Source organism: Pelecanus crispus, chromosome 1 (assembly GCF_030463565.1).
Source record: "Pelecanus crispus isolate bPelCri1 chromosome 1, bPelCri1.pri, whole genome shotgun sequence".
In the NCBI taxonomy this organism is placed as follows: domain Eukaryota; kingdom Metazoa; phylum Chordata; class Aves; order Pelecaniformes; family Pelecanidae; genus Pelecanus; species Pelecanus crispus.
This window is the reverse complement of record NC_134643.1, coordinates 140599030-140613747: the sequence shown is the minus strand read 5'-3', so window position 1 is coordinate 140613747 and position 14718 is coordinate 140599030. Positions and strand designations below refer to the sequence as shown.

Here is a 14718-nt window from a genome sequence, read left to right as displayed (position 1 = left end):
TTATTTCTCATTATAGAGTCACAGAATGCTTTGGGTTGGAAGGGACCTCTAGAGGCCATCCAGCCCAACCCCCTGCAGTGAGCAGGGACAGCTTTAACCAGATCAGGGTGCTCAGAGCCCCGTCCAACCTGACCTTGAATGTCTCCAGGGATGGGGCCTCTACCACCTCTCTGGGCAACCCGTTCCAGTGCTTCACCACCCTCATTGTAAAAAATTTCTTCCTTACATCCAGTCTAAATCTACCCTCCTTTAGTTTAAATCCATTATTCCTTGTCCTGTCACAACAGGCCTTGCTAAAAAGATTGTCCCCATCCTTCCTATAGGCCCCCTTTAAGCACTGAAAGGCCGCAATAAGGTCTCCTCGCAGCCTTCTCTTCTCCAGGCTGAACAACCCCAACTCTCTCAGCCTGGCCTCGTAGGAGAGGTGCTCCAGCCCTCGGATCATTTTTGTGGCCCTCCTCTGGACCCGCTCCAGCAGGTCCGTGTCCTCCATTATCCTACTCTGATTTGATTGGTAATAAATTAAACTGATTTTCCCCAAGTCAAGTCTGTGTTGCCCATGACGGTAACTGCTGAGTGATCTGCCTGTCCTCATCTCGACCCACGAGTTTTTTTTTGGTTTGTTTTTTTTTTTTCTTTCCTCTCCCCTCCCTGTCCAGCTGAGAAGACGACTGACAGAGCGACTTTGGTGGGCACCTGGCATCCAGCCAGGGTCAACCCACCACAGTACATCACTTTTAGAGGAACCATTCTGGAAAAGGTGGGGAAGGAGCCATGCCTTACGCATGGTGACCCAGTGCCAACAACGCAGGGGGGGGTCCCGCTAACAGCGGGCAGGGGATTAAAAACAAGCAGCGTAAGAAGAGCTATTAGAACAGCACTGCAATTAGTAGTTTGCACCTCCTTCCCACAGTCCAACCATAATGGACACATAAAGCTGAAGTCACTAATTACAGGAATGAACTACACCGGGCATGCCAGTGCAGAGCAGGCAGTAGGTCTCCTGGAAGTGCTGAAGAGCACCAGCAGCAGGAGGGGTCATGCAAGAGCCAGGAAGAAAGGAAAACAAATTCTCCTTCCCCCCATCCCCCAAGTAACAGTCAGGCCATTGACCTCCCTCTTCATTTACTACTTTTGAAGAGCTGTCTATGTCAAAATGAACACCAAAAGGAGGTAGGACCTGAGCAAAACCTGTCCCCACGTTCAGTGTGTTTAATGCTTATCATTTGCTGCCACTTGCAAATTAAATTAGCATCCAGGGCACCTGGAGTTCCCCTAAGATATCATTGTGGGGCCCTTCCCGTGAGGCAAGGAAGAGAAAACTGCTGGCCTGTCTACACATGCCAAGACTTTGTCAACAGATGTTGATTCTTTTAGCCAAATGACCATTAGCCAACCAGTAAACAGGGAAGTTAGCAATACCTCTGCTCCACAGCTTCCATGCCATTGCCTCGCAGCACCAGCACAGGGATAATCTGCCGCAGATGGTGAGCAGAGGGGCACGCTGGGAGGAAGCTGGCCGTCTCGGTGACGTACAGGTGAGCACCTTCCTGAGGAAAAAAGTGCTGAACCACAGGCACTTCAGGTTCCAGCTGACAGCTGCCACCTCTGTCCTGGAAAGGGCGAGCTTTGGCTGAACGCTACAGCAGTAGTACGGGACTAGGACATGGTGCTCGTCTCAGGAAAGTGAACCAGCTCGTCAAAAACATCTGGATGACCACTACCCTCTGGATGAGACCAACAGCTCGATGTCCACATGGAGAGTGGTGACAAGTGGTGTCTCTCAGGGGTCCAGACTGGGACCAGTGCTGTTTAACATCTTCATCAGTGACACAGACAGTGGGATCGAGTGCACCCTCAGCGAGTTTGCAGATGACACCAAGCTGAGTGGTGCAGGTGACATCCCAGGAGGACGAGATGTCGTCCAAAGGGACCTGGACAAGCTGGAGAGGTGGGCCTCTGTAGACGTCATGAAGTTCAACAAGGCCAAGTGCAAGGTCCTGCACCCGGGATGGGGCAACCCCCGATGTCAATACAGGCTGGGGGATGAAGGGATTGAGAGCAGCCCTGCGGAGAAGGACTTGGGGGTACTGGTGGATGAAAAGCTGGACATGAGCCGGCAATGTGCGCTCGCAGCCCAGAAAGCCAACCGTATCCTGGGCTGCATCGGAAGCAGCGTGGCCAGCAGGTCGAGGGAGGTGATTCTGCCCCTCTGCTCTGCTCTGGTGAGACCCCACCTGCAGTACTGCGTCCAGCTCTGGGGCCCTCAGCACAAGAAGGACATGGACCTGTTGTCACGAATGCAGTTTTGTGAATCCTGCTGATTATGTCGATTCACTATGAATGAGTGACTTTACACAGTTTGATTTAGTAAAAGTTAGAATTTACTTGTAGTGAATTGCAGAATTTGATTATAGTATTTTTAATAGCACTCAATCATCAATGATTAATAAAGTGATTAGACAAAATTGATCAAAACAGTGACTTAGTTACAGATTTGAAGATAGCAAGGTTCACTCTATTACTACATAGAAGCACATAAAAGAGAATTAAATCACAACAAGTTAAAATGATTCATAAAAGCATTGCGTATATATGGAATAAAGGCAAGGGGGGGGGGGAGTCGCTCCCATTGAGTCACAAGGTTTAGACTAGACCCCTTGCTTTCTAAACTTCTCAGAGAGGAGCCGAGGTGCAGCTGGGCCCACTCTTAGTCTCAGACTTGGTCAACGGTTTAGGAGAGTAATGCTGTAAGAATAATACAGCAATATAAAACTCCTTTTAAAATTAAATCATACATCTACAAACTACTTAAATTGATTCATGCATGCACACTCACAACTATAAATACATATATGAAAATAGTATACCTGTTAAAAATTCCCCTCGAGTTTAGTGAAATACTCACGTCTAATGCCTTGGCATTTCTCAATGGGCGAGAGTAGAGTCCCGAGGAGTGAAGAATATCAGCAGCCCAGGCTCTGTTGTCAATCTCTGGCAATGGAGTTCTGGTAGCAGCAGGCTTTGGGAGTCTGCTAGTTTTCGCTGACTCTGAGAAACATTTCGATCAGAGGGAGAAGCTGCTGCAGCCCGCAGCAGTCCGGGAGAGCTCAAAGGGCCTCACCTGGGACTGCCGTTCATAGGATTGTGAGATGATTGACTTTAATCACCAGTACATTTCCATCCGAGCCACAATTCGGGTCGGCTTGTTGCTGGAATTCTAGCAGCGATGATACCACTCTGTTTCAAGGCTGTCTGGGGTAGCTGTTTGTTCTCGTTCCCCTCGTTAGCCATAATATGAACCCTGAGATTGTAAAGCAGCCAAAGTGAAGGGGGAAAACAGAACAGAAGAACGGGGGCAGGGGGAGATGTACCACCACACCTGTTGGAGCGGGTCCAGAGGAGGGCCACAAAAATGATCCGAGGGCTGGAGCACCTCTCCTACGAGGCCAGGCTGAGAGAGTTGGGGTTGTTCAGCCTGGAGAAGAGAAGGCTGCGAGGAGACCTTATTGCGGCCTCTCAGTACTTAAAGGGGGCCTATAGGAAGGATGGGAAGAATCTTTTTAGCAAGGCCTGTTGTGACAGGACAAGGAATAATGGTTTTAAACTAAAGGAGGGTAGATTTAGACTGGATGTAAGGAAGAAATTTTTTACAATGAGGGTGGTGAGGCACTGGAACGGGTTGCCCAGAGAGGTGGTGGAGGCCCCATCCCTGGCAACATTCAAGGTGAGGTTGGACGGGGCTCTGAGCACCCTGATCTGGTTAAAGCTGTCCCTGCTCACTGCAGGGGGGTTGGGCTGGATGGCCTCTAAAGGTCCCTTCCAACCCAAAGCATTCTGTGATTCTATGATCTTTTGTTTGCTCCCACCCCGCACCAAAGTATCAATGCTTTTAAGAATGGGACGTAACATTACACAGGTCTACTAGACCTAGGGAGTACCCCACACAGAACAGGAAAGCAGCTAAATCCAACCTGTTACTCATTCAACTCTCACCCCTAAAAAATGGAAATATTTACCTCAAATCGCAGCTTTCCGCTCATGAGTGGCAGAGTGGCAGGTCGACCCTGGCCAGCAGCTATGCACCCACACAGCCGCTCGCTCACACCTGCCCACAGCACGACAGGGGAGAGAACAGGAAGAAAATCTCGAGGGTAAAGACACGTTAGTAGGCGGGTGAGAGAAGGGGGGGAGCGAAATCCCTTGCCACCTCGCAGAAGCAGGCCGAAGCCTGCCAGCCTCCAAGCACCAGCCACTGCGGAAGGCCCCCTTCTTCTTCCTCTGCCTCAGTTTTTATTGCTGAGCATGACCCTCGGTAAGGAATATCGCCCTTTGGCCAGCGCGGGTCAGCTCTCCTGCCTCAGTCCCCTCCCCGCCTCGTGCCCACCCCGGCCTGCAAGCGCTGCCCAGCAAGAGCCAAAACACGGGTGCGTTACCAACACCCTTCTTGCCGTGAATCCAACGCACAGCACCGCACCTGCTCCTTGGATTCCAGTGCACACCACCCCAGTAGACCCAGTACAGGTACCCTACCCTATGCAGCTCGAGGCCAGCAGCCTACTGATGTGTTAAAATTTAAGTAAAGACAAGAGCAAGATATGAATCAAGGAGAGTAACATTTTCAAAACTAAAAAAAAAAAAAAAAAAAAAAAAAAAAATCACATTTTCAGTATCAGTCGCCAAAGTCTTCTATTTTTTTCAGCTTGAGCAGGAAGATTGGGACAGCCAACAATTCATTTAATTGAGGCCTGTCTGAAGTAACTAAAAGCTTTAATTTAAACTCAAGTTAGATACAGACTTACATTTGTCTGACTGACAGCTCCCAAGGTGATCCATAACTTCTCTGTAGAACCATGATAAATACCATGATTTTACTTCTACATGGTCCAAGTTCTCCAGCTTTTCAGTCAGCCAGAGGTTTAGAACCAAACTGTATGTTTGTCTTGCATTTGTTCAGATATTAATGTATTTTAGACACCTGCCTGATCACCTCACATAATTTTAATTAAAAAAAAAAAAAAGCTACAGGAGGGCTCTGACTATACACAGGCAATACCAATTCACTGAGACCATGTTGCCACCTTAGCGCCTAAGACAAGAAAGCGTTAAAGGACAGTGCTTCCACCACACTCAAAAAAAAAAACCAAACCCCAAACCAAAACCCAACCCAACAGTTACTTGAGTCTGCTCAAGATTCATACTTGAACTTCACAGGAGTCTGACTGGTCACCCCCACGTATTCCCCAAACCTCGTTCTGTACCCATTCTCTCTCTATTCCAAGTTTTTCACATCAAGACAACTCTCATCTCCCCAGACCTTGAACTGCAGGCTAAGTCATAAAGTAAGAACTACATATCTTTATTACCATGCAGAAATTAACTTCTATTCAGGCAAGAAAGCATTCACCTTATGTCAATGGACATTAAACACACCAAACATTTTTTTTTAATAAATTTTATTTATGCAAAGCCAATCCAAAAGTGTTGTGTAAAAGTGAAAAGCTCTTTTTACATATTAATAAAAACTTTTTTTTTTTTTGGCACACTTTCTGTGCAGGAAGAGTGAGGATTTGACTGTTTTATTTACAGGAATCCACTAAGTTTGTTTAAAAATATAGACATAGGTATTAAGTCATTCTTATTTACCCTAAAAGCTAACTGCTGTACAGTATACAATGGCTCAAAGTGCCCAAATAACCAAGGGTATCCCATGACAACTTGACTATACAAGCTTTTTGTGTCCGATTAAGAATATTCCCATTTTGATGTAATGCTTCTGCCCAGTGCTTGGTTTTGTTGGGGTTTTTTTGTTTGGTTTGTTTTTGGTTTTTTTTTTTTTTTGCGGGGGGGCTTTTTTTTTAAATGTATACAGTAGTCAAATTATATTACTATGTCGCACCCAGTATTTCCTTAAGGAAGAAAAGTTACGTTCCTTGACCCTCCAGTTCAGCTGCTGCTATATCTGGTTCTTCGTCATTGTAAATGTTTTCTGCCTAAAGACACAAAATATTACATTACAAGTGGTAGACACAACTGTTTAAAGACAATCTTCTACACTTCATATAGAAAAAACATAATACCAAGAAGGAACAGACATCATCCCCTCCTTAAAGGGACCTTCTCCCTGCCTTTTCTTAAAGGGCAGCCCAATTTAGGGAAGTGCACACAGTGGCTCGACTTCAGCAGCTGTCTTCTCACAATGTTTTATTTGAGCAGCACAAGCATTAGCCATTTAACCACCAGCCTTACCACAAACATTTTATTCAGACTTATTTCAACCTCCGTCTGAACACACAAAACAAGAATAGGTATAAAAAACCTGAAAGCCTGACCTGTGACGCACATTTAAGTCTGTTACATAGTTTTAACAAATTATTCCCAAGTGACTTTATTCCACATTGTAAGATAAGGGATCAAATTCCTGTAATGTAAAATACTATGAACTAACTGGAGAGTTAAAAGGCACCTTGCTTCACAGTCAACATGTGGGGTGGGGGAAGATTAAGTCTTGGCTAGTATTGGCTACAAGTTCACAACTGCCACATTTATTCTTAATATTAACTAGTACCTAAGACTTGGAGTCAAGAATTAGCTAGCAGTTGCATTTATTCAGGTTGTTTTAGTCTTTGTTTTCTTTTGAAAGTCTTACTCTCCAACCAACTAGTGTAAGAAGCACAGGGGATAGACTACTTTCAGTCATTGAAGGCACAAGCTGCCCTAAGAAGAATAAGTCATTTCAGTTTCATTTATGCAACAAGCTTCAGAGCAACTCAAGAGCTGTTGTGACACTCACCATTTGCCATATCTGCATGATGTTGTCCTCTGATACAGAACAGATTACCCAAGGCTCATTAGGATTCCAACTGAAGTCTGAAATTTTGGCAGTGTGTCCTCCATGAATAAACTGTTAAAAAAACCCACAAGCTTCAGTAAGCCATTTAATCTCTAGAGAGAAATCTGTTAAAACCCAAGATGCAGAAGTTTAACTCATCATGCTGATGACTACACAAAGAAAAAACTTGCTACTAGACATGCACAATACAGACGGACAGAAGGCGTGTGTGAAATGGCGCATTCCATTCATTGCTTACGGCCACAGATGCAATTGCTGAGGCAGCATTTAAGACAACAGTTCAAACTATTATAGCAACAACTGACTGACACCCTCAAAATGGTGCTACTTCACACAAGGTTGAGCTGTGAAATCCAGCCATGGTTTATATCCATTACCTCAACTAATTATATGAGCACTTATACAGTTACACAGGAAATGGGGAAACCAAACTATAAGCATTTTTAAGTGTTTGTTTCCTACGGAAACAAACCAAAACATAAGCCTTTGTACTTTCTACATCAGTAAGGTTAGCTATATGGGACCTAACTGGTCTAATGCAAAATAAACAGTTTGAGGCCTCGGCTTTACACGCATTTAGTTATAAAAGAGTACCAACAAGCACACAGCCATACTGTAAATACATTCAACAATAAGGATGTGTAAATCACATCCAGGACAGCTTTGAAAAAAAAAAAAAATCACTACCTTCAGGATTGAACAGAGGAAGCCTACTGCAAGTTAGAGCAATGGATTGAAAACAGGGGAGGTGAAAAGATTTATAAACTGCTGCAGTTTTAGTAGCGCAGTCATAAGGCATCACACTGCCATACAGCACGTCAGCAGACTGAAACCGGAACAAAACCGTACCAGCAGCTCAGGAGGCCCATCTTCTGCATCCTCTGCAGACTGCTCTTCTCCAATTTTACTGTAAGAAAGCAGTTTAAACTTTTTATTAATAATGAAAATCGCATCATATATCAGCTTAACTTAACGGTTCCTAGCCTTTGTTTCCAGTGTTCGCTTTTGCTATTGGTTTTTCTCACTGGCAAGTAACTAGAAGCCTCAGGTGCAAAACATCGACTGTTTGGCATTATCATTACCGAAACAGAATCTAACTTGTGAAGCACACGGAGGCAGAAATCACTTATTACTAAAGACAACAGAAAACAATTCTATTGGCAAGAAATCCTCACAGAGCAGTAACATCAGAAGTACTGTGCTGCTTCTACTGTACACCCGAAAGACCAGGTCTGAGTTAAGCAAGCAAGGAAGGCTAGAGAACAGCACAAATCAAGTCTACCAAATAAAGAAGGTCTGCAGCCTTTTTTTTTTTAACATCGGTTCATATATACTAGAAGAAAGGAATTGCTCTTCACCTTAGATCCCATACATTAAGCCGACGATCAGTACCACTTGAAGCAAGAATTGTTTCATTGTGAGGAGACCAGTGAACCTATTGAAAGAAAACAACTTGACTGGAGCAGTTACTGATTTCTAAAGCAAATCCTGAATAACTGTCACCAGCACCTGGCCACTCAATTTCAACAACTGTACTCAATAAATCAGTTTCTTCCAGCACGAAGGGTATCTTATAGCTCAGAGCACTTTAAGCCTTAAGATTTCTCAAAATGAACAGCCTACACTATTTCACTGTCACAGATTTACCACATCATGAAATTTAATTGTATAAAATTCACTGTTACTTTCACCTACTAAACAGGCAGAGTTCACAATATTAGATTTGAACCCAAGTCCTCTCTACAGCAGGACATTTTAGAAAAACCTTCTACCTGTAATGAAGGTACTTGCAAACTCCCAGTATCTTTTTAGCAGCAAGTTGTTGACCACTTGCTTCACAGTCAAGTGGGGAAAGGCAGAAAGAAACTATGTGGTATTGCCTGTATTTGTTGAACCACAATTCACTATTTAATGTTCAACAGACTTATTTATTGCGGTTAGTCCCCATATGAAAATGTACATATTCTTGTCCTAGTCAGTACTCTTCTACTTTTTTTTTTTTTTCTACAGCTTGTGAGAAAAGTTTACCCACCTGAAAAATCTCATCTTTATGAGACTCGAAAGAATGGAGTTTCAATTTTAAGTTTCGAAGATCCCATAGAGCCACCGTCTGGGAGAAGTAACAAGAAATTCTTTTTACTGTAATTGCTGTAGAACTATCATCTAGAATACTTACGAATTTAAAGTATACACAAGACCTTGTCAGCAGAACCTGTTGCTAGAATGAACTCGCTGTAAGGATTGAAGGACAGACAGTTGACCTCGGCTGTATGAGCATCTACAGAATGACTTGGCTTGGACGTGGTATTAGATCTTGTGTCCCAGCTGTTGCAATGAAGGGTTTGGGGGAGGGTGAGGGGCAGGGAGGAAAGAGCAAGAGTAAACAAATGTGAGTTTTCACCAGAGGTTCTTTTTTACTACACTACACGTTAGTTTAAGAGACTACGTTATTACTCAACCTAAGTCTGAAGCTACAGTTTTTATTCCATAACCTTTCAGTATTTTGTGTCTGCTGTACATGAGCCGTTCACACCAGGAAGCTGACATACATATTATTTTCAAATTATGTGAACACATTAAACAACATGCAGATTTCAGTGATGCTGCAGCATTACTATAGTTGACTGCACTGAAGAGCTACATGAGATCATTCCAGAATCCAGATTTTTTTCTCCAAGTGCTCTGGACTGGTCCACTGACAGCACAGAGCAGGCACTATCCAGAAACCACTTAACCCCAACTTACATCATAAGCTTCTGATCATCCGCCACAGATCCAAACAGAGATTCATGGAGCAGATGCCATGCCACATCTTCTACTACTGCAGAGTGCCCAGTAAAGATTGCTTTTGCATCAACAATTTTGCCTTCTTTTGGTCCAGCACTTATATCCCATAAACACACAGTCTGTAAATAAGAGTCATATTCTATTGTTACACGGACTCTGACTGTATTATCCTTCCAATAAAAAAATAAATGAATAATCTACATTCTATACACAAAGAGAGAGATGACACTCCTGAAACAGTTGTTTTTGAAAAGGAACATTTAATATGCCATAAGTGAGAAGTAAGCTATCAATCATTTTTCTGCAAATTCAAGGCCCAAGGATTATTTATAAGGTCACAAAAGCAATTTACACTTTTTAAAGCCCACAAAGAAATTTATAAGCTATTAGTTCAATTGATCTTTGAGAGTCTTACTAATTTATGGTCTCAGACCCAAGCCAGTTTAAAGGGTTGTTATACAACAATTTCTTATAGTTGTCGGCTAGAAAAACATTCTGTTCCTACTTCATCAAGAACATTACAAAGAACTGGTTGTGGATTACAGCCTGAAGTCAAGTGACAGCCTTTAGAAATATAATTACAATATGTGAGAGCTTCCCCACTAACAATATACAGCTACACCAACCCAGTTTTTCTCTAATTATCTATTACAGCATAAATCAGGAGGGGTTGTTTGGTTGTTTGTTGTTTTTTTTTTAAAATAGGGGAAAAGATGTGGTTTTTACATGATCATCTGATGCACTGAGAAGATGTCCACTTAAATTTGAGTTCCATGATAAGCCATAGCCTTCCTTCTGGTGCCCTCTTAATCTAAGGTCAGGATTACACTCTCCACTTGGGTCTGAAAGAGAGGAAATTCCTTCCATTTAGCTTCACCTTGCACATCAATCCGTAAGAGCATCATTATCACCCAAGAACTTTGTTTCCGTTGCAATAATCATATTTTATACATCAGCCTCTTAGGAGAGCGCTGCTTCTATCAAGATTCTCTTACGCTACTGAGCATAACCAGGCAGTTAAAGCCATCGAAGATATGGGCCTTCTTATTTGGATTCCAGAGCGCATCACCTCTCCTCCCAATTACAATTAAATACAAGTTTACCCCTCAACAACAAGAGGCATTTTGCTTAACTTCAAGGAGTCTGACCCACCTGGTTTTGAAGGATGTTTAGTGTAGTCAAATACCAACACATCAGCAGACGGTGTTTTTGTAGCAATGATACAGGGATTCTGCGGCATGTAACGAGCACGGTTTACTTCACCTTCATGGTTAATTTTAATCTCCGTTTCAATTTTGCCAGTCACAGATCCAAAGCCACCAAACTCTACATTTGTCAGAAAAAGGTCAAGTTTATCACATCAACTATTTTAAACAGGTGAAACAGCATTTCATGCCATCTCCCCCATGCCCATCTCCCCCGCCCCCACTCCAACAAACAGTGGTAAGCATCTTACCAAAATACAATAAAACCTATGAAAGACTAGCACCGTGTGACACAACAGCATTAGCAGTTTAGATATTTTGAATCCTCTATGATACAAACTCTTTCAGAGCTTTAGTCTCTATTCGAGGTAGATGTGTATCAGTTTTCACCACAACTGACAGAGCTGGTAGAAATGCTAATAGGGATTGTATATCACAATGTTACCTAAGGTCTTCTGAAATAAGAAGTTTCCTTTTTCGTCACAATTAATGATCCAGAATTAGTGTGAACAGATAAGTATATGTCAGCTTTAGTATTTAACAGAACATTAGAATGCCACTAGACAGAACACTTAGTAACGCTACTGCTAAAACATCATCTAAGAATGCATGCCTGCCCACCTCCTTTCTCACTGTCATATTGCGAAGCATCAAACTGATCATCGTTGGGAATCTGGACTCTTGCAACAACCAGGTGGTTCTGTTCATCCGACGTGTGTGTTCCCAAAACCAGCCAGTGTAGAGCATAATCTTTTCCTTCTGGCCTGTTTAGAATAACAAACGCATGGAATAAAATTATGTGCTCAGTTCCAAAAGTTTCATAGCTAGCATCAATAACACTCAAGATCCAAATGTCTTCAGGGAGCTAGAAAAGAGAGACTCATGTAAGAGATCCTTTCCTTTGTCGCAAGAGACTTGTGCAATAAAGTGAACTAGACTCAGACATAAGCAAGCCAAAGATACAGCCAGCAAGGCTAGAGTCACAATACAAGTCAGTAAACATTGCCACTATGGCTTGAAAGGGACAGTAACAATTTGAGCAGCAGTTAAAGGTGACACTAATACCTACTTTCGTCTTTAATTCCCCTAGCAATTGCACAGTACTGATTTAGAAAACAATCAATACTATTTTCTATAATACTGAGGACAAGTCGCAACCTCTTTTAGTTACTTCTCTTAGATGCTTTTACCAGTTATTATTTTATTTCAGAAGCTCACTTTTAAACACTGCACAAATCCTAGCTAACTAGAATCCAATTTCTCTTCTGGTGGTTAAATCTAACATTTAGTAGTAAGTGAAAAGCTGGATGGACAGTGCCATTTCTCTCTGAAAGGAAAAATTTGAACAGTCGAAACCAAGCAACTTGAAAGCAACAAAGTAATTACACTGTCCGAATCCAAGCAAACAGGAATCATTTGGGCAATCATAAACCACTGCAGGTATTACTACACCACTTCCAAGGCATCATCATACATTTCAAGGGGGAAAGAAAAACACGAAACAAAACAAAAAAAACACACAATGCACACGCACTTACTTGCATCACGAACAGGTGTCCCATCGTGTCAGGTGCCATACAAAGAGACAGTCCTTGCCTCAAATGGCTTACATATTTTGACACTGGATAATTGGAAATACCAGGTTTTAAACTGAATATTAAGTCAATCTGCAAAATACGAGGCAAGCAGAAGTGTTCCTCATAAGGGCTCCACACCCTCAAATCCCCACTTCATTTTCTCCATGCCATGACTAGTTAGCTCACATCTCTCAACATCTTCCCCAAACATTCTGGTATACAAAATTAAGCGATCATCTAAACACCAAGTAAAATTCCACCTTACATAAGTGATGTTATAAAAAGGAAAGAGACCAGCCTCTGATTATTGCATGAACTTTACACATAAAGTATTTTAGCTGTATCTGGTTTACAACAACGTGATGGACCCAGTCCTTGTCCATTACCTCAATGGAGCCCTGAGTGGTTACTGTGACAATTTAAGTTCTATAGTAGCTGGCACATGAACAGAATCTTCAAAATTCTTTAAGAAATTAACCAGCAAGCCCACAATTTTCAGGGGGAGGTGAAAGAATGGGAAAATTAAAATATGTGAAATCAACAGTGAGCCAGGGACAGAACCAGGACAGGAAGCACCAGTCTTAGAATGATATCCTCCTAAATAAGTCCAGACTTAAAACAAAAAAATTGGAGACAGATACTATAGCTTCCACAGAACAGTAATCTGTAGTGCACATGAGGAAAAATAGTCTTCAAGAAACAGCTAATTTAGTACATAGATTTCTCTGATCAGAATTAACTAGAGAGGAGTGTTAGTCTCTCATATATCAATAAATTGAGCAAGATTTCTCTCCTCACACCTCACAACATCTGCCAGGCTAAGCTAGATTTTTGTATAAGTATCAGCTTGTGACTTTTCTCCTCAAAGCTTCTGCATACCTAAAGGGTTTTTAAAGTTATAAGCAAAATAAAGCGTTACAAGCTCACAAAGAGGAGTCTAACGCAAATTATTCGTGTCTTGCATGGTTTTTATCCTCAAGTTACTTAGCAGGCATGGTTAACGGAGACAGAAAGAGCAGCGGAACAAGCAATTGCACACAGCCTCAGCTCCCGCTCTGCAAACTAAGCGGATCAGCAGCTGAGCCCTGTGCTTCCCTGGCACCTTCCAGGCCTCTCTTCCCTTCTCTCACCTGGTCACATCAGGCAACCACTGCACGGTGAGGCTGGGCCACTCCAGAGCATGTGTCATCACCAGGTCGTACAAGAAGGGGGTGTTTTTCTTCCAGATCTTGTATTCCTCGCTGATGACGCGCTCCTCCACCGTGTCCTCCAGCACTGCGGGAAGGGAGAGATGAACCAGGGACTCGGCGCCTTCCGCCGCTCAACGGGGGCGCGGGGGGGGGGGGGGAGGGGGGGGGGCGGGGGGAGGGGGGGGGCAAAGGGGCGCTCCGCCACGGGCCGGGGCTACCCCAGGGAAGGGGCGGGGTAGGCGAGGGGGCCCCCAGGCGCCCTCAGGGGCGGCCGGCGGGAGGACAGCCACTACCGCCCCACCCCCGCTACCGCCCCGGCGGAAGCTCCTTGGAGGGGAAGCCCGGAGCGCCTCAGCCCCGCCACGCCACGCCACCCGCACCGGGCACAGGCGTCCTCACCGCCCCCCCCCCCCCCCCCCCCCCGCCGAGCCGGGGAGAGGGAGAGGAAGGGGTTTCCTACCTTCCTTGCTCGCCATTTTGGGTGTGTGCGCGCGCAGGCGAGACGCGGCGCAGGAAGCAACGGCTAACGGCGCCGGAGGGCGAGGGGAGGGGGGCAGGCGGGAGCGACGGGTGAGGGCGCGACGGCCGCGGGTGAGGGCGGTGAGGGCGCGATGGCCTCCGGCGAGAGCCCCCAAGGCCCCAACGGCGCCGCCGCCCCGCCGCGCGCGGGCTTCGCCGGACTTCCAGCCCGCGCCTCGTGCCACCGCGCGTGCGCTGCCAGCGGGGCCCCGCAGCACCACCGCCCACAGCGGCGACCAATGGAGGGGGCGGGAGGGCCGCGGGGCGGCGCGGGCGCGCGGGCGCGCGGGCGGGGCGCTCCAATCAGGCGCTGGCGCGCGCGGAGCCCACGCGAGGCGGGGCGGGGCCGCCCTAACGGCCAGGAGCGCGCGGGAGCCGCCCCCCCTGGAAGCGCCGGCGGGCGGGGAGAGAGAGGCGCCGGGGCGGGGGGAGCCGGCACCGCCGGGCTTTCCCGGCCCCGGGACCGCCCGGGCTCGGCCCCGGGGCGGCCCCGGGGGGGCGGGGCGGGGCGGCCGCCGACGCGCGGGGTTTTCGGGCAGCGGGGAGGGCCGGCCGCGCTGTTGCCGCGAGGTGGGGCTGTAGGTACG

At 45.3% G+C, this 14718-nt stretch overlaps 1 protein-coding gene across 1 annotated transcript; it reads right to left on the bottom strand.

Annotated features, from left to right (window-relative positions):
* Positions 1 to 5884: 5884 nt before the first annotated feature.
* On the bottom strand, positions 5885 to 14088 carry RBBP7 (RB binding protein 7, chromatin remodeling factor). The gene is made up of 12 exons (XM_075714727.1): positions 14073 to 14088; positions 13553 to 13697; positions 11467 to 11609; positions 10793 to 10966; positions 10367 to 10482; positions 9599 to 9759; positions 9052 to 9178; positions 8886 to 8963; positions 8212 to 8288; positions 7703 to 7760; positions 6794 to 6904; positions 5885 to 5993 (listed from the first exon to the last, which is right to left on the bottom strand). The coding sequence occupies exons 1-12, from the start codon at positions 14086 to 14088 to the stop codon at positions 5925 to 5927; spliced, it is 1275 nt and encodes a 424-aa protein (XP_075570842.1). The 3' UTR covers positions 5885 to 5924.
* Between the last annotated feature and the right edge of the window lie 630 nt (positions 14089 to 14718).

What these genes read in the sequence shown, in the direction of transcription:
- RBBP7 (XM_075714727.1), bottom strand. An exon ending in ATAAAGATGAGATTTTTCAG is followed by an intron (nt 8,289 to 8,885) that starts GTGGGTAAACTT and finishes TTCTTTCAATAG; the next exon opens with GTTCACTGGTCTCCTCACAA. An exon ending in ATGGGCCTCCTGAGCTGCTG is followed by an intron (nt 6,905 to 7,702) that starts GTACGGTTTTGT and finishes TTTTTTTAACAG; the next exon opens with TTTATTCATGGAGGACACAC.